Consider the following 26751-nt stretch of genomic DNA (forward strand, 5'->3'; position numbering starts at 1 on the left):
AATGCATAGTTTATATTTGTGTGTGTTTCATATTAGAATTAACACAAAAATAAATACTGATGACATTTTCTTTGAATGTCCTAATCTTTAATGGAATACATTGCACAACAAAGAATACAGAATACATAGTCCACATAAGAAAAGAAAATTAAGGAAAAAGATACCAACTCTCAAAAAAAAAAAAGGAGATACCAACTCTCTTCAGATTTGCATTGATGGATACCACGTTCTTAGTTCTTAGTTCCTGAGAACTAAAAAATTTTGGACAAAGACTTGTGACCAAGCGACTGGAGAGATAGCAGAGTGGGTAGGGCATCTGCCTTGCATGCAGCTGACCTGGGTTCGATTCCCAGCATCTCACATAGTTCCCTGAACACTGCCAGGAGTACTTCCTGAGTACAGAGCCAGGAGTAATCCCTGAGTATTGCCAGGTGTGACCCAAAAAGCAAAAAAAAAAAAAAAAAAAGACTTCTGACCAAGCTGCCACCTTTAGGTTTAGTTCTTGCCTTGATAGACAAAAGCAGTATTGTCTGTTCCCCCTGGGTTGGAAGTGAGGAAGAGGGGCTGGCCCTTATCAGAGGAGGCGATGAACCAGCCAGGGAAGGCCACTGACTCAAAGGTGCAGGTCCTGCCATCCTGGTCTCGGTAGAAGAGGAAGTTCGTCACAGGTTCAGGTTCATTGTACAGGTCTAAGATCTTCTTATCCTGAAACGTGAGGAACAGTGTCCAGAAGGAGAAGCAGAGGGTGCTTAAATCATCAAGTTGATGTTACACTACCAATACATGTCCTGGAATCTAGAAATTTCTAGAAACACTTTCCGTATTTTAGAGGAGGTATAGAAAAACTAATCAAAGGACTAGAATAAGCATCCAAGAAATTTCTTCTTCCTATCTCTCCCATCCGGAAATGGCACAGGAATGACTCAAAAGACTAGTAAATAGGGACCACACTTGAAGAAAGAACTGGACTCTCCTGGCACAGAGCCTGAGAGGATCCTGAGGAAGGAGCAGCAATTCTGCAGCAGAAATCCAAGGTCTTCCTTAAGCAAAGCTGCATGGAAGAAGGGCCTACTGGTAGATTCACTGCCCTGACAAAAGCCAGGTTGGGTATGGATCTCTGAGAACTGCTGACAGATGAAAAAGTCAATGCTACAAACAGAGGACCTCTCCCAAAAGAAGCGAAGTAAAGACAACAATAAGAAATTTCCTCTATCAGGGGGACAGACATAGAAGGACTGCACTCATTTGTGGAATATAAAGTAACATAATGGGAGACTAACACCCAAAGATAGTGGAGATAAGGGCCAGGAGGATTGCTCCACGGTTTGGAAGCTGGCCTCACGTGCTGGGGAAAAAGGCAGCTCAGATAGAGAAGGGACTATCAAGTAAAGGATGTTTAGAGGGCTTGCTCAGGATGGGAGATGCGTGCTGAAAGTAGACTATAGACCAAACATGATGGCCACTTAATACCTGTATTGCAAACCATAACACCCAAAAGAAGAGAGAGAGTAAAAGGGAATGTGCCTGCCACAGAAGTGGGGGATGGGATAGAAGTGGCAGGAGGGATACTGGGAACATTGGTGGTAGAGAATGGACACTGGTGGAAGATGGGTACTTGATCATTGTTTGACTGAAACTTAAGCACGAAAGTTTGTAAGACTGTAACTATACCTCATGGTAATTCATTTAAAATAAATAAATAAATAAAATAACCAAAAAATATAAATAAATTTCTCTAGTCATCAGAAAAAAAAGATATTTCCTCTATCTCACTTATGGAAGTATGCTTTATAAGTGTGTATATAAGTATATGCCTCTACTGTATATTTAGGTAAAATAAGTCACTGTCACTGTCAGCCCGTTGCTCACCGATTTGCTCGAGTGGGCACCAGTAACGCCTCCATTGTGAGACTTGTTGTTACTGTTTTTAGCATATAGAATATGCCACGGGTAGCTTGCCAGGCTCTGCCGTGCAGGCGAGATACTCTTGCTAGCTTGCCAGGCTCTCCGAGAGGAGCAGAAGAATCAAACTCTGGTCAACTGTGTAAAATAAGTATTTCTTAATAAATGAATAAATTCAGGGCTGGATCAATAGCACTGCAGGTTGGCCTTGCACACGGCCAACCTGGGTTCGATTCCCAGCATCCCATATGGTCCTCTGAGCACTGCCAGGAGTACTTCCTGAGTAACTCCTGTGCATTTCTGGGTGTGGCCCAAAAAGAAAAATTAATTAATTAATTAATTAAAATTTTTGAAAAATTAAAAAAAATAAATGAATAGATTCAAGTTGTCCAGAGAGAGACACATACACAAATAGCCCATAACTGACAGCACATCCTCCTCACCCACCCAAGGTGGTGGGTTCTCCTTTAGTATTTCTTTATTCAGTTAATGACCTATAATTAATCTATTCAATTGCTTTGGGAACTCAAAGTAGGAGTCATCCATGATACCATCTTTAATAATCCCTTAACATCTAAGCCAAAAACTTAATCTGTGAGCTCTGTCGCAAGAATAATTCATAAATTGAGTTATTTCTCTCAATGTACCCCAACTCCAACCCCACTCATGCCTAACTTGTAATCAGACCACCATCAACTCTATTCCCTACCACCCATTTTCCACACAACAATGGCCCAAACTATGAATCTTATAATCACAAGATCTAAACTACAACAACCAAACTTTAAAATGTGTCTGTCAAGGAGAGAGTCTGTGGACTGGAAAGGAACCTGGGGGTGTCGATGAAGGGAAAGCAGCACTGATTGTGGGACTGCTGTTAGAACACGGCAACTATACATAACTATGTAAATCACTCTTTAAAAATAATAATACAAATAAACAATAAACTGAAATAAATATGACTATGTTAGCATTGAGGTTGCTCTTTGATTTCAATTTTATATTGGAATCACAATTTTACATGTTCCTTAATTGAAGGGATGGGTGCTGGAACACTGTATGACTGAAACCCAATCACTGACAATTTTGTAACTGTATCTCACGTTGATTTAATTTTAAAACTTCCTTAATAAACTATGCATTAGGGCCAGAGAGGTAACACAAGGGAGTTAAGGGGCATGCATTGCATGAAGCCAACCCTGTTTAATTCCCAGCAATACAAAGGTCCCAAGCAGCACCAGGGTGGAACGGGTGATCCCCTGCACTACAGCACCTGAACAACACTGCATCCTCTGGCCCAGTTGACTGAGCTTGGCTGCAAGTTTCCCCTGCACACCATTAGTGAGGCTCACCACAGACGTGATAGAAGAGGAGGGGAAATGTAAGGTCTGGGAAATTAAATGAGATATTAAAGTGAGATCTAGAAATTTTAATAGCTGATAACAGAAGTTTCCATTGAAGAGATAATACATAAATTTGAAGAAATAGTGCTTAAAAAGCTCTCAGAATTCAAGAGACAGTCCTCGGTTTTGTGGAAGCAGGAGAGATCAAAGAAAGGCAGATTGTAGGTACAATTCTAAATCAAAAGGAGTGTCAAAAGCATATGGCAAAGAACAGAAAAATAGATCTTTTGGATTCTAAAATTTTATTTTATGCTACACTAACTTATTATCAAATAACTTGGTCTTTAGCATTATTTTTCTTAGTCACTCACCTCCAGTTGCAGTGTGGGCGTCCCTTCAATCTCTTCACAAGACAGACACTTTTCTGGATTCTTTATTCCCAAATAAATGGGAAAGCTTCGATCAGAAGACACCTCGTACTTGCAGGGCATGACACTGACAGTGGCTATAAAAATAAGAGGGGTGATGTCTCTGCTTTCTTATGAAGTCATAAGAGACTATTATCTTGCAGGGAGTGCTACCCTAGACCCATCAAAGAACCAACATCGTATCATTCATTTATACTACATACCCACCCTGCCCTAGGTGACAGACCCTGCCCTGAAGATTTTTACATTTCTGTTTACACACTGGCAGTAGGGATCCCCCATATGGAACCCCTTTTATCCTTGGAGAGCTCTGTCGATGAGAAAGTTTTGCCTTGGAATCTTCCTGAGTGTGGTTTCTCATTGGTCCTCATTGGGACAGCTTGCACTCAGACTTGAAAGTCCCTCAGATTTGAAAGCAGTTCTCTTGTTCCACCCTATTCCATTTTCTTCATCAGGTCCCAGACAAATTTGTTTCTAACTTCCCCTCCGAGGAAGATGTGAAATTCTCCTGCCTCAAATGAGCTATTGTAAATATACACTTTAACAAGAGACCCAGTTTCAACCTCCAGGCCTATTTGTGTGAAGGGGCTGCCTCCTCAGCAGTGACCACAGTCTCCCCACTCACCTGGAACCACATCATTCTTCCGTGGAACGGAAAAGAGATTTTCATCTTGAAAGATCCATACATTCTGATTCAAGTCATAGATCTCCCCCAAGTCAGATGTGGCCATGACTGTTCAAACGAAAAAGATAATGAAGAAACACTGAGATTAAGGCTGCTTTACTGCACACCATGAGGAAGAGCACCTAACTCAGGACTTTCAGTAACAAAGGCCCAGGATTTGCACACCAAACATGCCAGCCTCACAGAACCCTAGGCCCAGAGATTTTGCACAGAACTTCCTCGCAGGGCTCTGTGAGGAAGGCAGGGTCATTAACTGGTCTAAATAGGTAAACCATTAGTGCCAAGGTTCTCTCTTTAAGATCCAGGAGTGCTGGATCCAAGCTAGAACTGTCATAAACCACAGGAATCCTCACCTTCAGGAAGCACAGGGTTCCAGTGGAAATGAGAGAAACTGGTGGCATGTGGTACACATGGAGAGGAACATTCAGAAGTCAGTGCAGGTGTCTCAGGTTCCCCACACCCCATCCCAACATCACCTGGATTGAAGGGTTTTTGACGGATAGGGTTTCCTGGAATGCCTGCCATATTGGGGTTGTTTCAGCACCTGTGGGGACAGAGATAGAAGACGTGAGCCTAAGCGAACTTTTCCAAAACGTTTCCTCAGCAGATTCCTAAGACCTTTTTTTTCTGGACAGGGATCTGGGACATACGAGATAAACACAACTCCTACTCCAAGAATCTGAGCCAGGCCCTGCACTAAATCTCTCAGAAAGGCACAGAGAGAAGAGATGAGGCAGAATTTTCATGATTCCAGAAATCAGCTCGTGACAATCTCTCTCCAGAAGTTCCCCAACCAGCATGATTTTTGATCATCAATTCCCCAACAGTTCCTTGTTGATACTTGTGCCATGTCCTCTGGCAACCCTTTCCCCCTTGGCATCTGTTTCTGCCTATAAACCTGGAAGCCCAGAGATAGAAGATCTCTGCTAGGACCCTAGCAGCTGCCAAGTGGGAAATAGCTGGTGCCATGTGGCATCAAGCATGGAACCAGCTCAAGCTTCACTGATCCCTAAAGCATAGAAAAGAGGAAAGTTTCCAGAGTCTGAAGACACTCCAACTTCTGGATGGGGGGGAAAAAGACCTTTATTGAAAATCCAGAGGACTGCGTTGCAGCTGCAGCAGCTCCCAAGTAATCTCTGGCTGAGCCTGCTTATATATCTGGCGAGCATAGGGGAGGACCCCACTTCTTAATGGAGCATGACAACCCTGCAAGAAGAAAACAAACCAGTTCCACCTGCTTAGAGATCCCTGAGGCTCTGATGAAAAGAGAATTACTATTCTAGTGGTGTGTGAAGAACCTGCCTGAGCTCCTTTAGCTATACACCCGAAGCCAAGACCCACAGGAAATGAAGTAGGAAGGTGTGAAGGTTGGAAGATGTCAGAACCTGGGCTGCTCACAAGAGTTTCTGGAGAGACTTCCCCAGAGTTCCCTTCTTCTGTCATTGTCTCCTGGTACTAGAATTCAAACACCAAGCCGTTTTAGAAAGTTTTAGAAAGTTCCCATGCCTGGGGTATGTGGGAAAACTTGTCCTTTTTCAATGAACATAGGACCCTAATTTTGGTCCTGTGTTCACTACTCATGTTCTTACAATTCTTGTACTAGCACTTTCATCACTCTGGGAAGCCTGGGCACTAAACAGTATATCCTCAATTGAGAAAAACCTGGTCCCTGATACCTCTTGCGTCAGACTTCCCTCCCTGATCCTTCCCACTACAGATTTCATTCTGAAGACCCAGGTTTAAACTTCAGTGCTGGTGAGTGTCATAGATATTAGAGGGAATATGAATCACATGATAAGACAGAAGAACAAGTCCTTTGGGGCCATGTTGAATCACAGAGAGCCAGCCTATCCACTAAAGGAATGGATGAGAACTTTTATCTCAGAAGGTAAAAATGCGTACTATGGTTGCATGATACCCTAGCTGCATTTTGATGCTGTCCCACAAAAACTGGAGTGAGACTTTTCTGTATGAATACAACCCAGTTTGCTGAATTCTTTCTATAACTATTTTGTTGTTGTGTAGACAAATGAAAATTTAATACACCATTAGCTGGGGCTTGAACTGAATTTACAAAGCCAAACATGCTAGACACAGACATAGACAGATATGATGATAAGAGAACCTCAGGTAGCTGCTCCACCCTCCAGATGAGATTAATATCCAGCAAACTCAGCACAAGCAGCCACTCACCAGATCTACTTAGCAAATTACACACTGCTCACAGTTATACTGTATTCTGTGAAGACAGGAAGAGAAAAAAAGCGAGCCCCAGTCTAATCCCTCCAAGTTTCCTGATTTATCTAATTACAAACATTCATTCCCAGCACAGCTTATTGCAGAAAACAAATGAAGAAAATACAGAGAAGCCTACCAAGTTTATTGAGAGAAAACAATACCATCGAAGGCACAAACAACACATACACACAACAAAAAGTAAAAAAGCGTTTATGGAACAGACAGCTAGGAAAGGACTCTGGGTTAAATGCCTAACATTTGAAATTCCTAGACAGAATCAAATGCCAGAGAGCCTTCCGCTTTTTTCTGATGATGCAGAAAGTGCAATTGTATAAAAGAGGTGATAAATCAGAAATCAACAAAATTTTAGAATTTTGGACAAAACATTCCAGGAAGAAATTGAAAGAATAAGGCATCCCCTTATTTACCCCCCAAGTAATATTTGTAACACGTGTAATAGATAAAATGCAACATTTAAAAAAAATTTGTAAAAAAATTTTTTTTTACAGATCAATAAAAAATAAGTAATCCTTTAAAAAATAAACAAAAATTTCATTGAAAGGAAACACATACAAACAAATAGAAGTGACTATAGTTAGTCATTCTTATAATTAGCAAAGTGTAATTCAAAGCAGTATTGAAATTTAGTTTTCACCTATTAGGAAGTCACAAATTTAGAAGATGACAGGAGAGGCTGAAGCGATAGCACAGTGGGTAGGGTATTTGCCTTGCATGTGGCTGATCCGGGCTCGATTCCCAGCATCCCATACGGTCACCCACGCACTGCCAGGAGTGATTCCTGAGTGCATGAGCCAGGAGTAACCCCTGTACATCGCCGGGTGTGACCCAAAAAGCAGAAAAAAAAAAGATGACAGGAAATATAGTGAGGAAACATATTACATATTCACTCATCCAGTGAATGATTGTGTGAGTCAGCACAGACATTTCGTAAAACATTTTTGCAGGAGCTATTGCTAAAAATCTCAACATAGTACAGAAGTTCCTTGCAACGTAACTATATAATAAAGAGATATTAAGGGAATATTGATTGAAACAAAGTCAAATGATCACTACTTTCAGGTCACATTAAACTATATTTAGAAAGCCTTAAAGACCAAAAAAAGCTATGAACAACAAAACTGTATAATAATATTGCAGTCTACAAAAATCACACATAGAAATCAATGGCATTTATATATGCAAACAATGAAGTAGAAGAATGAATTTTAAATCTCATTCATAATAATGCCTTTAAATCTCATTCACAATAATTCCTAAAAAATAAGTATTTGGGAATCAGCTTAACAAAAGGCTACATAAAAATTGTAAACAACTATTAAGATAAATTTTAAAAGCACAAGGAAATGTAAACATATTCCCTGTTCAGATATTGGAAAGATTAGTATGGTCAAAGTGACAAACTGACCCAAGACAATCCCTATAAAATTTCCCATAACGGGGCCGGAGCGATAGCACAGCGGGTAGGGCGTTTGCCTTGCACGCGGCCGACCCGGGTTCGATCCCCGGCATCCCATATGGTCCCCCAAGCACCGCCAGGAGTAATTCCTGAGTGCAAAGCCAGGAGTAACCCCTGAGCATAGCTGGGTGTGACCCAAAAAGCAAAAAAAAAAAAATTTCCCATAACATTTTAAAATCATAGACCAAATGTTATTAAATTTTATTTGTAATCATACACCCCGACTCAAATAGCCAAAAACATCTCAAGAAAAGAAGAGGTAAGGCTTTTGTTTCCCCACCTTTAAATTATATTATGTAACTACAATAATTAAGACAGCATGGTACTGGAATTAAGACACTCTCAATGTTGAGAATGGGCCATCTTGTCATGTGTCTTTCAATTTTTCATCATTGGATATGATGTTAGCTGTGGTTTTGTGGTAAATAACTTAAACTATATTGAGAAGTGTTCTCTCTATACCCATTTTATAAGGAGTTTACGTTGTGGTAGTTAGAGCTTGTCAAATGCTTTCTCTGCCTCTGTGGATGATATAATAATTTTTTTCTTTCCTTGAATTTATATGGTATGTTATGTTTTATTTGCATACATAAATAAACCAAGTAGGGTTTATTTCAGGGATATCCTTGTATCCCTGAAATAAACCCTACTTGATCATGGTCTATGATCCTTTTGATGTATTGTTGGATTTGGTTTTCTAATATTTTGTTGAGGATTATAGCTATGTTCATCAATGATAATGATCTATGATTTTCTTTTCTAATGATGTCACTATCTGCTTTTGGTATCATGCTTGTCTCCTAGAAATTGTTTGGAAATATTCTTGCTTCCTCGACTTTCTGCAAGAACCTGTAAAGTATTGGAAGTCAGTCTTCTTTGAAGGTTTGGAAACATCTCATACCCTCCAGGTAACCCATCTGGGCCCAGACTTTTGTTCAAGGGAAAACTTTTGATTTCCCGGCTAGTGTAAAACAACAGAAAACACTCAACCAAATCTCAAAAAGGTCTACTGGCATCTCACAGTGAGTTAGCATACCTGTTGGTACTGGAATGGGTGAAGGGCACAGAGGCTGAAAATTGGTACCATCTGCTCACCAGCTGGCTGTGGAAGATGAGTCCAGCAACAAGAAAGCAGGAAAGGTCCATAAGTCCCAGAAGCTAGCAGGCATTTCAGCTTTTCAATAGCACATAGTCTAGGTCAGCAGCCAGTTTAGCACCCACCTGGGAAAAGATGAGATGTCTCAGAGGTTTATGCAGTCTTAAGTGCAGGAACCTACTCTGGTTTGATCACTAATGATGATCCATGAGCACAGAGCCAGGGATAAGCCCTAAGCACACTGCTGCTGTGCCCCTCACCCCCCAAAAAAGTATATTTATAGATTATATATAGATGTATATATGTATTAAACTGGTAAGAACAGATACTACATTTTGTTACATTCAACTGTGGTTAATCTTTACCAATTTTTACAATAGCTAGCTATGATTTGGAAAAGCCTGGCAAGCTCCCCGTGGCATATTCAATATGCCAAATACAGTAACAATATCAGGTTTCATTCCCCTGACCCTGAAAGAGCATCCAAATTTTGGGAAAGTAGAGTAAGCAGAGGACTGCTAAAATCTCAGGGTTGGGACGAATGGAGATGTTACTGGTGCCCACTCAAGCAAATAGATGAACAACTGGATGACAGTGATACAGTGATACAGTGAAGTAATGAAAGCAGTATAGGGAAGCACCTCCGGGAGTCTTTTGACGCTAGGTGTCGCTAGACAACTATTAAAATCAACAACCAACACCACCACCACCACTGCTACCTGTCCCAAAGCCAGAAATTTTAAATTAATTGGTTTGTGATGAAGCCTGTCCATGAAGATCTTTTAAAAATATATCTTAGGATAATTATACTGTGTAATTAAGATTGGGAACCACTGTCCTATTGTATTTGCTCATCAAATTAGGAGCTAATTTTTAGAAGTGTTCAAAATTATTATTAAATTGCTTTAAAAACATAACAAATTATCAATAGGCACAAAGCATCATACTTAACACTGAGGAAACAAATGAATGCCATTCATTATTTTAAAGAAATATAAGTATATTGAAAGATGTCTGTGGCATAAAAGGTAGTTATATTACACTATTAGGTTAATTATTGATGTAAATTAAACTGCCTATTAAAATAAAGTATTAAAAACTGAGAAGAAGATGTTGGACTCGTTTAATCTTCCAAGATTGACACAAGGAGAAGTAGCAGAATTGACCTTCATAGATCAATGGAACAGAATAGAGCCCAGAGAGAGACCTTCCATTTGCAAAGAACATAGGCAGGGTTGGAGTCATGGGAGGAAAACTGAGGACAATGGTGCTGGGAAATGGTGCTTGGTGGAAGGAACACTGATTGGAACTCTGTATGACTGAAACCTAATCATGAAACCTAATTGTAAGGGTCTCTGTCAAGTGATTCAAAAACAATTTTTTAAATGAATGTAGAGGCCTTTTAAATGCTCGATTCCATTGTCCAAGCAGTGAGAAGAAAAATAAACAATAGAGCTTCATCAAATTAAGACATTTCTATACTATAAGAGAAATGATGATCACAAACTGGGAGAAGATATTTACTCACCACTCATCTTGTAAAGGGTCAGATATAAAGATATATATATAATCCAAGTTATATATATATATATATCACTTGTAAAATTTAACAACAGAAAAAAAATAAACAAGCAACCCCATAAAAAATGGGGAGAAGACAGTTCCTCAAAGAGGACGTACAAATGGCCGACAGGCTTAGGGAAAAAAATGTTCCTCTTCACTTATTATCAGTAAGGAAAAGAAAATCAGAAAAGCAGGTAAATATCACCTCACACAAGTGATACTGGCACACATAAAAAAAGAACAAAAGCGACAAGCACCTTTGAGGAAGTGTGGGTGAGAAGAATCCTCAAGAAATTGTGAGAATGTTAATTGAGTCAGCCTCTGTGAAAAACAATAAGGAAACTTCTCAACTAAAAATTACCTTCCATATTATCCAACAACTTCACTTGGCACCTACCCCAAAAGGCTAAAAACACTTTCAAAAAGACATTTGTGCTCCTATGTTCATTGCAGCACTATTCATAATAGACAAGATCTGGAAAAACTTAAGTGCTCAGAACAGGTGACTGGATAAAGAAAGTGGGACATACACACAATTAAGTGCTAAGAAACTTCTCAGCATTTGTATATGAAAAGATGAAGTCATGTAAATTTCCACTACATGGATACAACAAGAGGGTATTAGGCTGAGTGAAATCAGCCTAAAACTAACTTCAAAACTCAGTAAAATCTATAGTAGTGAGTGAAGAATCCGGGCCAGCGGGCACCACAAGCCGGAGAATTGACCGGGCCCCAGACCAGACAAACAACACCAGGGTGCAGCCACCCCACCTTCAGATGGAGTCCCGGCGACACTGAGCTTCTACTAACATGACTCGGGTATGAGGGACTGGGACTATCTCTCCAAACCACGGAGCAGCTTATATGGCCACGCGACCTTTCCTGATATACAAAAAGCTGCTCAGGAATGGCTCCGCCACCCCTGAGCGGCCATGATCCCAGAGGCACAGAAACCAATCTCGGAACACAGCAGCTGCTGGCAGATATACTCATGGACTGTGAACTAGGCTACGGCCCTATGCAGCCCCGGGAGGGGGAAGGGTTTTTGTCCCTGGCATTTTCCCCGTTGTGGCAGCATGGTGACTGCCACCTTTCAGAGCCAATTGGACAGAGAGGTAGGAGCTTGCAGTGATGTGACTCACGGGGAATCTCAAGATGGAGGGGGCAGAACCGGCCCTGCTTGCCATGTAAATAATACCCTGAGCGGCCGCTCATGAACAGCTCCACCGCTCCTGACCAGCCATGATTCCAGAGGCACACAAACCAATCTTGGAATGCAGCAGCTCCTGGCAGAAATACCTCTGGGCTTAATTACTAAAATACCAGAATCCCAAAACTGGGCGACCGCTTTCGTGACCATGCAATATCATATGCTCTTTGTTATCAACAATAGAAAACATATGATCTAACAATGCCATTTAAACAGGTCTGATTGTTGGGGAGGGGGGAACTCCAAATAATAATCATGGGTTTTCTGTTAAAAAATGAATGTAATCAAAGTAAAGAGAGAGTAAAGTGAAAATCATCTGCCACACAGGCAGGGGGGGAGTCGGAGGGTGGGTATGTTGGGGTTCTTGATGGTGGAACATGTGCACTGGTGAAGGGATGGGTGTTTGATCATTGTATGACTGATACTTGATCCTGAAAGCTCTGTAACTGTTCTCACGGTGATTCAATTAAAAAAAACAGAGAGAGAGAGCGAGCGAGCGAGAGAGAGAGAGAGAGAGAGAGAGAGAGAGAGGAAAAAAAAACTATAGTAGTTACCAGAAACAAAGAATATGGCTGAGAGGAACTCAGAGGGGGTCTTTTTAGTGGAACAGAGCTAGAAATTTGGTGGTAGGTGTGATAAATTCTAAACACATATTGAGGTGTTAAGCTATACCCCTAAAATTTGAAAATACTATAAATTAAAAATCAATAAAATCAATTAAAATGGAGAAGAATATTATGAGACAAATTGGCAAAAAAGACATGCTCTGCAAGAAGATGAACTGTGAATACTATGGACACTTCTCATCAGATTTGAAACTTGACCTTCTCTTTTGGCTGAAGGATTTAATAAAGAATCAGAGGATATGAATCTCCTATGAAATCTGTTATAATGTTGAAATACTATGGCTTATTCCTTGGAAATATTAGGAAACAGCTGACTGTTTCCTAATCTCTCCCTTTAGCTGATACATAAGTCATTCATCTGCCTTCTTATAGCACAAACAGATCTCTCTTCTCCATCACCAAGTAAATAAAACCCTATTTACCTTCCTCAAGAGGTTCCAGACTTCATCACAGAGACATCATCTAGAAGAGGAATGCATGTTCTGATGTTTTTCTTGCAGCAATAGGTCCCAACGGAGCTAAAAGGAAGCTGAGAATCCTGACCCCTGTTATTACATTCAAGTGTCCTTCCCTAAAGACCATGTTCCAGGCATGAAACAATTATAGAATAAAGGAGAAGGGTTGCTTCCTTCAGGAGACTCATGATTTGCTCTTTAAAATAATGACACCACCCTAGATGAACCAAGAGCCGCGGCACAAGAAGCAGAACCTCCCGCCTACTGACTGTGATCCTGAGGTCTCCTGACCCATTTTGGCACCAGAGCAGATTCTTGCAGCCATGCATTTTGACTGTGAACTGAACTACAACCTCGTGCAGCCCGGGGAGGGATTTTTTTCCCTCTCCACCCCATTTTTCTGAGCGAAAATGGCGGCAGCGGCAGCAGCCACGCGGTGAGAGCCACCCTCTAAGACCCCTCCACTAGGAGGTAGGACTTTCTTTAGTGACGTAGCCTGTAGGTGATCCTGGGAGGGGAGGTGTTCCCGGCGCGCCTTCCGCCCAGAGATGAACCAAGAGCCGCGGCACGAGAAGCAGAGCCTCCCGCCTACTGACTGTGATCCTGAGGTCTCCTGACCCATTTTGGCACCAGAGCAGATTCTTGCAGCCATCCATTTTGACTGTGAACTGAGCTATAATATTAGAAACCCAAAACCACGCGGCCGCTATTGCGACTCAAAGTCTTCACTTTTACCAAGGAAGAGAAATTATTAGATGATGCTTATTCAGCAGGCCTGATTGTTGGGGAAAATTTCCAATCAACAATAGTGAGTTCTGTATGGAAATATGAAATGTACTCAATATATAGAGAGAATAATGGGAATATCATTAGCTACTTAGATGGGGGGCGGGGTGGGAAGGGGGTGTATTGGGGTTCTTGGTGGTGGAACGGGTGCACTGGTGAAGGGATGGTGGTTTAATCAGTATTTGACTGTGACTTAAACCTGAAAGCTTTGTATTTTTTTTTTCTTGTTTTCACGGTGGTTCAATAAAATATTTCTTTAAAAAAAAAAATTTCGGGGCCGGAGCGATAGCACAGCGGGTAGGGCGTTTGCCTTGCACGCGGCCGACCCGGGTTCGATCCCCGGCATCCCATATGGTCCCCCAAGCACCGCCAGGAGTAGTTCCTGAGTGCAAAGCCAGGAGTAACCCCTGAGCATCGCTGGGTGTGACCCAAAAAGCAAAAAAAAAAAAAAAAAAAAAAATTTCACCCAATTGAAAAATAAAACGTGCCTCTTAAAAAAAAAACAATTAATAATTAATATTATTACTTTGGCAGGCACTTACTAGGTAAATACTTTACTTGTATTAGCTAATTTAACGCATACAGTTAAAAACAATGGAACCAGGGTTTGAACTCAGGCAGTGTGACTCAGAGTTAAGGTTTACCTGTATTCTATATAATGTCAGCAGATACTCGAACCAATTATTGGGTCTAGTTAAAGGGGAATCAGAATTCTGATAAAGGATCATGCAATATAATTTACATATGTTTAATAAACTAACAAATTTGTAAAAAAGATTGTATTACTCGGCAGGCATTTGCTTTGAAATCTAAAAACATGTCAGAAATATCTACTAAAAAGTCTTCATGAGGATAAGAGTAAACTTGCAATTTGGTTCCCTGGGGAGTGGAAGAAGAACCCTCTCAGAATCACAGCAGCTACATAATTTCATCACGGTATTTGATCATAAGGTATTAGGAGTTCAGAACATATACAACAGCCTACCAATAGTTTTCTAATAGTTTTTGTTAGCGCCACTACATTTGCTATTCAGATTCATATTAAAAAATACAACACACTTAAATGGTATGAAAATTGACGAAGGCAACACGGATTAAGACACCAAATATAAGATATAGTAGGATATGAGATAATGGAATGGAATGTGTCAAAAGGCCTGTATTTGAATCCCGCTTCTCTTTTTAGCAATGTGAACTTGGACAAGTAACACGATCTCTTTGTTAACTGTTACAAAACAGAATGGCAGTGACCTACCTCATGCAGGTAGGAAAATAAAGATGATAAAGAATGCCAAAAAAAAAAAATAAAAATAAAATAAAATAAAATAATGACACCACCCTAGATGCCTGCTCCATCTTTAGGGATGACCTGGTTTAGAGATCAGAATCTCTGAAGGGCTGTGCCATGATGGACAAAACAAAAGAAAAAGCTTAGAGCATTCCTAAGGTACCAATACAAAGAATACACAAAGCTTGAACTAAATACAGAATTCCACATGGGGCCTCACTGAGAGTATCCACTGGAGAGGCCAATCACTATCTTCAGGAGATTCACCATTGTAAATTCACTGTGAAACATAGAGCACAGCTAAGGAGCTGTTGGGAAAGGCAGAGGTGTGTTGGGGGGGGGGGTGCAGGGGAAAGGTAGGGTATGTATAGGGATTGTAATGACAAATAAGCTGAATGTAATGAGAATTATGAAACTAGTGTAATGAGAGTTATGGAACTGTAATGTAATAAGAACAGAGATGAAATCAACCCCAAGGTCCAGCCAGAGAAGGAAGAGTTTTTTGCTCTGTATGACCCTAATCAGGTAGGATAAGGGCCTGCCAGCTGAACTGAGAGAGCATGAAGCCTCCCAGACTTAGGGGAATGCATGGGAGATGACACATGAAGGTCACACCCAATGGGCAAGAGATACTGACACAGGCGTTTCTTGTTTTCTTGGGGCACCTGAAGGCTGGGGAAGCTGTGTTTATTTTTTTCTCTTTATAGGTTGTAGCTAACTTTCAGAGAATAAAAAAGAGATCCTCTGAGCAGACAGGGCTCCAAGTTTCTTTCTCTTCTGACTTGGAGTTCTCAGCGCTGAGCTTCTAATAAACTCACTGTCTAATCCTGAGCTGTCTCTATCTTTGTCTCTCTGTCTCTCTCTGTTTCTGCCTGCTCTCTGTCTTTGTCTCCTCTCTCTCTTTCTCTCTCTCTCTCTCTCTCACTATCTTTCTCTCTCTGTTCACTCACGGCTCATGCCAGCGCAACAGGAAAAGTACTGAGAGCTCAGAAATTTTCAGTGAAAAAAGAGACAACGGAACCAAAAATACACACCCCAGACTTGAATCTCCATGCTAGCCAAACCTAACTGGAGGCAATATAAATCCTGAAAGACAATCAGGGCTCGTGAGGTCGTGAGGTCCTCTCAAGGGATTAAGAAACTTGCCTCACATGCAACCAGCTAAAGTTTTAATCCCTGCTGTTTAAACAGTTCCTCCAAGTACCGCATAAGAACATTCTGGTACACAGAGCTAGAAAGAGCCCCTGAGCACCACCAGGTGTGGCCCAAACCACCCCCACCCCACCCACCAATATGCATGTGTGATATTAATACTGTGTGAAATAAAAAAGTTAATAGTGGAAGAGATCATCAAATACTTCAGAGCAAGCACATTTGAAAGAAGTATGTAAAACCTCCCCAAAAGAAAAATGAATAAGTTGAGGTGTACGGGAGATGAGATTTTTCTTTTTCTTTTTCAATTTAAACACTGTGGTTTATAACATTGTTCATAATACAGTTATTATGGCAGTCAATTTTCCAATACCAATCCTACACCAGTGATAGGATTTCCACTCAGTTTCTCACCCAACCCCCAAACCAGCCCCCTTAGCCAGGCACAAAGAAATTTATTTTATATTGCTTGTTACAACTAAATGTCTAATGGGATTATCAAAAATATTTTTGATAATATTTTTGTAAATGTCTTATTTGTAAATGTCTTACAAATTTTCAGTAAGACAAAATTTGTGAAGATTGTTGTATTTCACCATGGGGTCATTAAGTCTGATGGTCAAACTAAGTTGTTTGTTGCTAATTAAGCCTTCTGTGCTGTTACTTTTGTTTATTGAACTTAGCTGGCTTCTATGTCTGTTTCCCATCTAATTTGGTGTGCTCCTACTGGGCTGTCAGTATTGGGGAATCTGAAGGTGGCAGGCAGTAGCATATGCAGCCACATGCTTCAGGAATTTCAGGATCTCTAAACTGGGTGGATGAGCATACATGGTATCTGGGACTTCCAGAAGTATGTTGGGAGGGGATGCTTCCCATCCCCTCTCTGAGAAGGCCACAGCATTTTCAGCCTGAAAACCAGTGTACCTTGAATTTTTGTTGGTTTGGCCTCTCTGCAGAGATTAGTCCTGAAGTGGGGGTGAGCCATTGGCATGGTAGCAGCAGCGGTATATGGATATGACTGCTAGGGTTTCAGCAGGGCCAGGACTCAGCCCAACCCCGTCCATAGGGCACTCCAGAGTTTTCAGCCCTTAGACATGTGTCTCCATGAATTTTTGCCATTTGGCTTGCATCTCTTCTGAGATTAGTTGTGAATCTGTAAAGGTTGGCCAATGAGTTTACATGACACAGGAGATCAGATTTGAAAAAAAAAAAAGCCCATTATCATGGGGAGAGATTGTTTCCCTAACATGTGACCAACCCAGATTGCAAGGGATTATAATATTTCCCTAACATGTGACCAACATCAGGTTTAATCCCTGGTACCACATGTTACCCAAGGACCACTGAGATCAATGCCTGAGCACATGGATCAGTACTGGGCCTCCTCCCCCCAGCTCCCCAGTTTTCCAGTAGCATGGCAGTCACACCCACAAACTGCCCCCGGTGCCATGAAATCTCAATGGTCAATATCCAGAGACTTTAAACTAAAGCTACTGGAAGAGAGTGATGCAGAATGTCCTAACCCCATGCCAGGTTGTCTTCACCTTGGAGGGGGTGTGGATTGAATTTCCCTCCCCGCCCCAAGCAGAACCCCAGCAGCTGAAAACCTCCAGAACCCAACCACCACCATACTCAAGGCTACTCTCCACATGCTCAGCCCACTTACATACGAAAAGTAGCACACATTTGTTTGGTTTTAATATGTTTGCTTGTATTCTCTTATATATGTGCTTAAATGACTCCAGAATGAAATACACTTTTATTGTATTTCACATACTTCCCTCTTATTATGTTGGGAAGGTCCTCGGTGGTGGGACTGGTGTTTGAATGTTATCTGTAATGATTTGTGAAATACTTTATGAAAATAAAATGTATAAAAATTGAAAAAAAATCTGAGCACAGAGCCAGAAGTAGCCTCTGAGCTCTGATAGGTATGGCCTCATCCAACCCCCAAGAAAACACATTACTAAGAATTAGCAGCTGAGTGGAAGAAACCAAAACTCAAATCAATGGGATACTGCTGCAGGAGTTTCTGTTGCAATTAAATCGCTCTTTTACAGGCATAGAGAACTCCCTAACTTGACTTTTGGAATGTCAGGTGACATGGGTTGAAAACTACTATCTGAAATCCTAAACCCTGGTACTTATAAATGGAATCTTATTTGGGAACAGGGTCTTTATAAATGTAATCAAGTTCAAATAAAGTCGTGCAGATCCAGCATGACTGGTGTCCTTGTTAGAAGCGGGAAATTGGACACTGTCACACAGAGAAAAGAATGCACGTGAACTAAGACAGCGGATCCTGGTATTGGAGAGATATAGCTAACCTTTCAGGACAGCACATGCCGAAGCCCTCAGAAGAAACCAACCCTGATCACAATGTCATTGTATAATTCTGGGTCTCAGAAGAGTGAGAGAATTGATTTTAAACTACTCGGTTTGTGTTACTTTATGAAAGTCCTAAAAAAAATCTAAGAAATGGGGATTCTCAGAAATAATATAAATGGGCTGAATACCTGGGCCCACAATGACAATAACAAAAAAATGAAATCAAAACACCTTTTTGTAATGATTTTCTAAAGTGTGCCTATTTTGTGTGGGGAGCCATAAAAGTAATAAGGGAAGACACTCGTTTAGATAGCAGTTTCCTTTCTTCCCTTGCTCCCTCCCTCCCATCTTCGTTAATTTATTCACTCATAAAAACCTTATTCAATACCTACAAGATCCAGGCACAATGATATGTTGTTGAAATACACTAGAGATCAGTGCACTCAGGAATTCACAATCTAATAGAAGACAAACAAGAATAACAATCCCATGTTCTCACTTAAGCATATTTTATTTTCTCAACCCTTTAATAAAATTTCTTTTAAAATAATAACATTATATAGTATATCAGATTTTAAAATCTGATTAGGGGTTGGTTTGTAGCCTATTTGCAGAGGGGGGTGGGTGCCTACAAGCCTACAGCATGTGCTATAGCTAGAGACTCACCATGACTAGCCTCAGTGTCATTATATTAAGGAAATAGCACCCAAGAGCTAATGCATCTGTAAGATGCAGGATCTATGTGATCTCCATGAACCCACAGAAGCCCTTGTGGTTAGCAGCAGATTGAAAAGAAGTAGACCAGGACCGAGCTCGGGCTGAACACTGTCTCCTGCACTGCTGGCAGGAAACCCTCTATCGTTTCTACTGGCCCACAGGGAGCCACACGATCAGTACCTTGGCACAGCAGTGGCTCCCGGACTGATTTGCATAATTATGTCTTGGATGTGGAAGATACTCCATGGTATAAAGATGGGCCCCCCACCCCAAGCTTCAGTGTTATCCAGACACATTTTCAAACACTGAAAATAAGAAATACTTTGACACACACAAACACACACCAGCCTGGAGTTGGTCACCATCATCATCATGTCACTACAGAAGCAGCTGAGCTTGTGAGAGCTTCCCCTTTGGGTCTCATCTCCCTTGTTCCTTGAAGACTCAGATACTGCCATATTCCTAGTGGCACTAAGGAGACTCAAGGAGCCAGCAGCATGTCTTACTGTCTGTCACCCACAACTTTCCTCCTGATGTCAGCTCTCCAGTTCTACTTTGAGGATTCTAATTGACCTCATGGATACACAGAGTTTTTGGAAGAACTGTGGCTCAAATATATACTACTTTTGTTAAGAGAAATAAGTCACAGTGACTCACTAATAAAAATTTTTAAAAAAAGAGAAATAAGTCAGAGCAGATGGACAAATACCAGATGATCTCATACATCTGTGGAATAGAGAGAGAGAAAACTAGAACATAGACTTTATCAAATGATGACAAAACAGATATTAGAGAGAAGTGGAGGGAGAAGGAAGGGAAAGAGACAATGTGACATAAGGATAGTGGTAGAGAATCTTGAGCTTTTTGGTGCTGGTGAAGGTATAGTAGTTTTGAACATCAAGATAATAAAAAAAAATAAGTTTTCATAATGTTACCTAAGCAAGAATAAAAAAAATTAAAACAAAAATATGCTACTTTTAACAAACCACAGAGCAGACACAAGGGTATTCACATGCTCTCTAAGGAATCTAAAGCTCCTTCTCAGTGTCAACAAGCAAAATTGATCCTTGTCATCCTGAGTTGTGGGGTCTAGTTTCCCTATCTCCTGTCATTTCAGACCTATTGCACATCTCTGAATCTAGTTTTTCAGTATAAGCTGCATGTTCTCGATAGAATAATGCTCCCCAAAGATGCTATTATGCTAATTTCTGGAACTTGTGAATATAAAACTCCACATGGAAAAAAGAACTTTGTATATGGGCTTAAATTTAGCATTTTAAGATGGAATTATGTTGATTTATCCGGATGAACTCAATGTAATCACAAGGATCTTTTTCAGTAAGGAAGGCAGGAAGGCAGGAGGATTAGAGTGATACAGAGTAGAAAGTGTTCCCCAACCAGAGCTAACACTGAAATGAAGGCAATGAGGAGGGCGGGGGTTAGGGGACAGAAAACTGACTCTCTTCTGGAGCACCTAGAAGAAATACATCCCTGCCTGCATCATTATTTTATCCTAATCTCCAAAATAATAAGACAATGTTTTATTGCTTGAGATCACTGACTTCAAGGTAATTTCTTTCAACAAGAAGAAAAGAATACAACTAATGTCTTTTCAATATGCTCTTGTCTGTTTCGGTATGTCTTTGCTCAAGTACGCATGAATCACTGGAAAGTCATAACAGCCACCAACTAATTCCTAGGTTCAGTTCCCCTCCCCACACCCTTCCCTTGTGTGTGCAGGTCCTGACTGTCTGGCTAGCCAACCTACAAGCTTTACTAGGATATGAGCCCAACTTAAAGATGGAGTGTCTAAGTTGGGCTGACAGGCCTCTCAGACCTGTTACCAATGGATGCTCATCACTTGGTTGTTATTTGACCCAGATTCCTTATCTGGTGCCTCTCCCACATGTTTTACCTTGTCTAAAACACACTCCACCCTTTCTTCGACTTATCTGTTGGGTAGTGATTGCTATAACTTCTCTTCCTGTTGCATGTAGAAACAGAATGATTCACTTATGGGTCCTTCGGCCCTGGAGCCTGTTTAATGCCAATGGGAGCAGCTCATTCAAAAGCATCAGATTCTTCCAGTTGCTCCTTTCTTCATACAAATGAGTAAATCATACAACATAACATAACTGTGGAGAACTGACAGTTGAGGGTAAGTGGGCACCAGGAAGAATCTGAATTCATTCCAACTGGAACTTTTTCCTTCTGTGTTTATACTATACCATTCTATGACCTGGAGAGGCAAATTCCCAGAGTCTTCATAAGAAATGAAAGCAGTTAATGAATGGGTTCTGTGTTTTTCTGTGGTTTAGATAAGAGAGAAAATTCTAGGAAGACTTTTCTGGGTTATTTTTCTATTCACTTGCCACAGTGGATTTCATTTCAACTCTGAGAACTCGAGTGAAAGAAAACTCACAATGCTTTCTTTTTCACAACTATTTGTCACTTCAGCAACTTCACCAGAACTGATGGAGATGCAAACCATCAAGGTGGAAGCTGACGCCAGGGTATTTAGGGAGCTCACCTCAATTCCACAAACAATGAATAGCTGAAATACTCATCCTGGGAAACCAGGTCTATCAGCTAAAGGGGACAGTGAGACAGCACCAGCGTGGAGAAGGAAAATCTCATAGAATGCAGGTTGTGTACCCTTAGAGCACAAAACCAAATAAGAGGGCAGGAAACACCTACCCAAAGCTCTCCAGATAAGGAGGGTCCAGTTACAAAGACCAAGGTAAGATTTGGTGGAAAGTGAAAGGGGCTGAAGATGCAGATCTTCACTTTGAAATGGTTGAATATAAAGGAAATTAGGTTGGAATGTTCACTTCAGCTGGCTTTCTCCTTTGTCCATTTTACTTATCACAACAGAGACAGTGCTCTCCTTTGCAGACTGCCAAGAAAGTTGGGCCTCCTTTTTCTGCACAGGTTGAACTCAACTGACAGTACAGAAATTTTGAAAAATTCATAAACATGGATTCTGTCTTGTTACTATTGTAAATTTCTTACTGTGCTAATTAAATTTTGTCATCGGCAGGCAGGTACAGAAAATAACAGTATTATAGGTTAGGTTTTTGTTTTTTAAATTTATTTATTGCATCACCATGAGAGCAGTTACAAAGTTTCTGGGTTTAAGTCTCAGTCATAAAATGATGAAACACATGCCCCTTCACCACCATAAATCCAAGTTTATGGTATACCACCCATTCCCACACCCACCCCCTACCTGTGTGGCAGATGATTTCCACATTACTCTTTCTCTACTTTGATTACATCCAATATTTTGACATCGGAACCACCATTGCTATTTGAGATTTTTCCCCAACACTTAGATCTGCTGAAAAGGCAATATTAGACACTTTGTTTTCTATCGTTAATGATGAATAGTATATGATGTTGCATGGCTGCTGTAATTCTGGAATTTGGAATTCTGGAATTTTAATAATTAAATCTGGAGGGATTTCTGCCAAAAGCCGCTGGGTTCTGGGATTTGTTTCTCAGTCTCTGGGATCATGGCCATTCAGCAACTCAATCAGGAGCCAGAGAGGCCGTTGCCGGCAACTCCTAGGGTTAGTATTATAGCCAAGATTCCAGGCAGGACATGTTACCATCTCTTCTTAATTCTGTAAACTAGGTCCAAGCCTCGCCTCTTTCATACACAATTATTTCTTCTTTTCAATCTCCCAGAGAGTCTTCCTTCATATCTGACCATTGTTCAGACTCACCTAGTGTTCCCTGGGACTTCTCCCACCCACAACCCTATGGAGCTGGAGATGAGGAATGAGACCTCAGAGAAGACCTAATCCTAATAAGGTGGCAGAGGTTCACAGTATCACAATCAAGCCCAAAAGTCACAGTCATCTGGGAGAATGTTGATGTCATATGGAACTGATTCACACAAATTCTTTGTAATCCTGGTCAGGAATGCTGAATTTCACTAGAATGCTACACTTCACTTGTAGTCAGATCTACAGAACCAGACCATAGCACTTCACACTGAAAGTGGAAAACTCAGGTCCCTCTAGTCCACAAGGTCTTCACCTCAGTCAACCTCCCTGGCCGTGGGCTCCAACGTCCCAGTCCATAAAACATGGCTCCAGACTCATGCTTTCTGCCTTTCTTTCTACAGACTATTTATCTGTACAATTTATCTGTACAGAAGTGCATTTTACCCACAAAGGATTCCTTGCAAGACCATCAATGAATGTCCAACCACAGATAGTTCTGAAAATATATCGCAGTATGTACATATCTATGATAAAGTTTAATTTCTGTATTAGAAACTGTAAGATATTTATAATATAGAACAATTATAAGATTATTCTATTATCATTGTCATTGTCATCCCATTGCTCATCAGTTTCCTTGAGCGGGCACCAATAACATCCCCATTTTTTTTGAGACTTGTTGTTACTGTTTTTGGCATATCGAATATGCCACAGGTAGCTTGCCAGGATCTGCCGTGCAGGAGAGATACTCTTGGTAGCTTGCCAGGCTCTCCAAGAGGGGCGGAGAAATCAAACCCCGGTTGGCCGCGTGCAAGGCGGCCAACAACTGTGCCCTACAACTGTGCTATCACTCCAGCCCAGATTATTCTATAATAAAATAAAATAAATTATAATATAGTTTACTATATTATCATTACATATTATACTTCCATATAATTACATATTATACTATATTATAATTACTATATTATAATTACATCAAGATCCTCCGTGAGCTGTATTACGGATTCACCACTAAATCTCACCATTCTACAAGGAAGTGATCATTGACGTAAAGAGAGGGGCTCGGCAGGGTGATACCATTTTACCGAAACTCTTCAGTGCCACCCTCGAGAATGTCATGTGATGACTGGAATGGGAAGGAATGGGAGTGAAGATAGACAGTCGGCAACTACAACACTTCTGCTTCGCTGATGACATTGTCCTCATAACGCCAAACATTAGCCAAGCAGCACAAATGTTGACTCACTTCGACCACGAGTGTGGAAAGGTCAGATCGCAGCTGAACCTCAACAAGGTGATGTTCATGAAAAGCAAACTAGTCCCTGATGCTCCATTTGCTCTCAATGGAATGACATCTCCGAATGCAGCAGCTATGTGTACCTGAGTCGAGAACTCAACATGAGGAACGACTTGGAGCCAGAATTGCACCGGAGGAAGAGAGCAGCGTGGAATGCCTTCAAAAGCATCGAAGAAGTGGATTAAAGGACGAAGGAGCTTTTTTGGGGAGAAGTGGCGTGGTGTCCGCCATATTATGAAGACTATTAAGCAGGTATGAACTTGGTGGCACAGGAAGGAGGAAAAAAATGAAACAGCGGGACGCTTGGGCCGGCTCCGGCCGGGGCCAATACTGGCTCGTGCTCCTTCGAGATTCGACCCTGGTGGCCACGCTTTTGTGCGGCTGCTCTGCTGCTAATTGACCAAGATCCAGAGGCCAGCTAGACTACTTTTGGTCCCAGCAAGTGCTTGCAAACATGTCTCTAGACTGTGAACTCAGACATTGCCCCATGCTGCCCCAGGAAGGGAATTTCTAACATAAATCTCCCTGGATTTATTACTAAAATACTAAAATACAGAAATTCTAAACTGCACAGCCACGGTAGTGGCTGCATATCTCTTCATTCTCAGCAATGGAAAACTAATTATCAAATGCTTCCTTCTCAGTAGGGCTGCTTTTTTTTGGGGGGGGGGGAACTCCAACAACAATAGTGAGTTTTGTGTTGAAATATGGAATGTAATCAAGGCAAAGAGAAAATGAAGTGAAATTTATCAGTTACGCAGGCGGGGGTGAGGGGTGGGGTTGGGAGGTATACTGGGGTTTTTGGTGGTGGAATATGGGCACTGGTGAAGGGTCGGGTGTTTGAGCATTGTATAACTGAGACATAAGCCTGAGAACTTTGTAACTTTCCACATGGTGATTCAATAAAATAAATTTTTAAAAAAAAATTTTAATAAAAAAAGAGGACGAAGGACCTCCGACTCCAGGCACATCTTTTTGATTCCACTGTTCTTCTTGCATTAACGTATGCATGCCTCAGACACCAGGGCCTTATGCAAACAGGATGAGAACGCTATTCGGTATCCCAAAGAGGAATCGAAAGAGCTATGCTAGGAGTATCACGTCTCACTCAAGTGAGAGAAGAAATCCGGAGTTCCGACCTCCTTCAACGGTCAAGAATCAGGGATGCTGTCTCATTTGCCAAGGCATCAAAAATCAGATGGGCCAGACACATAATATGATTCAGAGATGATCGCTGGACTAGAGCTGTTACAGATTGGATTCCATAGGACGTCAAAAGATCGCATGGCCGCCCACCAACGAGATAGTCAGACTTCTTCGTCATAACCCTGAATGAATGGTTTGAAGCTCTTCCTATTCCTGGAGCAAGCAGATATAATTGGGCTACACTAGCACACGACAGGGATGAATGGAGACATTACTGGTGCCCGCTCAAGGAAATCAACGATCAACGGGAAGACAAGTGATACAAGTGATAGTTTACTATATTATACAATAAACTATTATAGAAAATATAGCATACTTAATTATATTTACAGTAAACTATAATAAAACTTTTGTGAATATTCTCCAAGCACTTTTTATACATACTCTGGGGACAGTTGACCTCAGAGACCTGAAGTGAAGAAAAGCAAGACTGAGGGTAAGTATGTAAACACAGCGTTCTCGCGTTTCACAGACAGATTCAAATTCATCTGATTTGTCACTTTTTAAAGACCTAACACAAGTTACTAAATGTCACCATCCCTCAATGTCCTCATCTGAGGAAAGATGAGAGCTATAATAGCACCTACATGAAATTGGTGTTGAGGATTAAAACATTTACTCATATGAGTAACACTTAGCCAGGTGTCTGAGCTATAGAAAGAACTCAGCTGGTGTTAATCATTCTTAATGCTTTTTCCTGCAGCCTCCCTCTGGAGCATCGTGCCATCAGCAGTGTTTGGAGTCAGTAGGGGGGTGAGTGGAGAGATAAGGGGAGAGTTGGGGTGAGAAGCTGAGGGAGGAACTGTGTCAGACCCACCCAAGTTTATGTAAGCAATGCTCTTCAGGGGCTCCTTTGCAAACCCAGAGGACTTGGCTTGGCCCTGGACAAACCTTCTTGAACAGGCAGGACCAGCCAAAAAGTGTCTCAGAGATTCCTCAGGGCATGGCTCCTAGAAATGTATTCAGGCCTGTCCTACCCACACAAGGAACTCCAGCACAAGGTTCCCTCCCAGTAGGGCTCTGATTGGGCAAACATATGCTTCGTTGGGGGACTCTGACACCTATTTGGTGGAGGACAGCTTCCCCACGGTGCCTTGACAGGAAAAAGTAAAATCTCAACCATGATAGTGCAGTAACCACTGTACAGTATAATCCCACAGTAGAATTATCTTCAACAGTGATCATGCTGTCCAGGTAACACTGACGTTCTCATCCTTGGG

At 41.2% G+C, this 26751-nt stretch overlaps 1 protein-coding gene across 1 annotated transcript; it reads right to left on the reverse strand.

Annotated features, from left to right (window-relative positions):
- Window positions 1-495: 495 nt before the first annotated feature.
- LOC101550594 (interleukin-36 gamma) lies at window positions 496-4404 on the reverse strand. Its single transcript, XM_012932901.1, has 3 exons — window positions 4299-4404; window positions 3617-3750; window positions 496-705 (listed from the first exon to the last, which is right to left on the reverse strand). Exons 1-3 carry the CDS (start codon window positions 4402-4404, stop codon window positions 496-498), a joined length of 450 nt encoding a protein of 149 aa, XP_012788355.1.
- Window positions 4405-26751: the final 22347 nt, after the last annotated feature.

Source organism: Sorex araneus, chromosome X, assembly GCF_027595985.1.
Source record: "Sorex araneus isolate mSorAra2 chromosome X, mSorAra2.pri, whole genome shotgun sequence".
Classification (NCBI taxonomy): domain Eukaryota; kingdom Metazoa; phylum Chordata; class Mammalia; order Eulipotyphla; family Soricidae; genus Sorex; species Sorex araneus.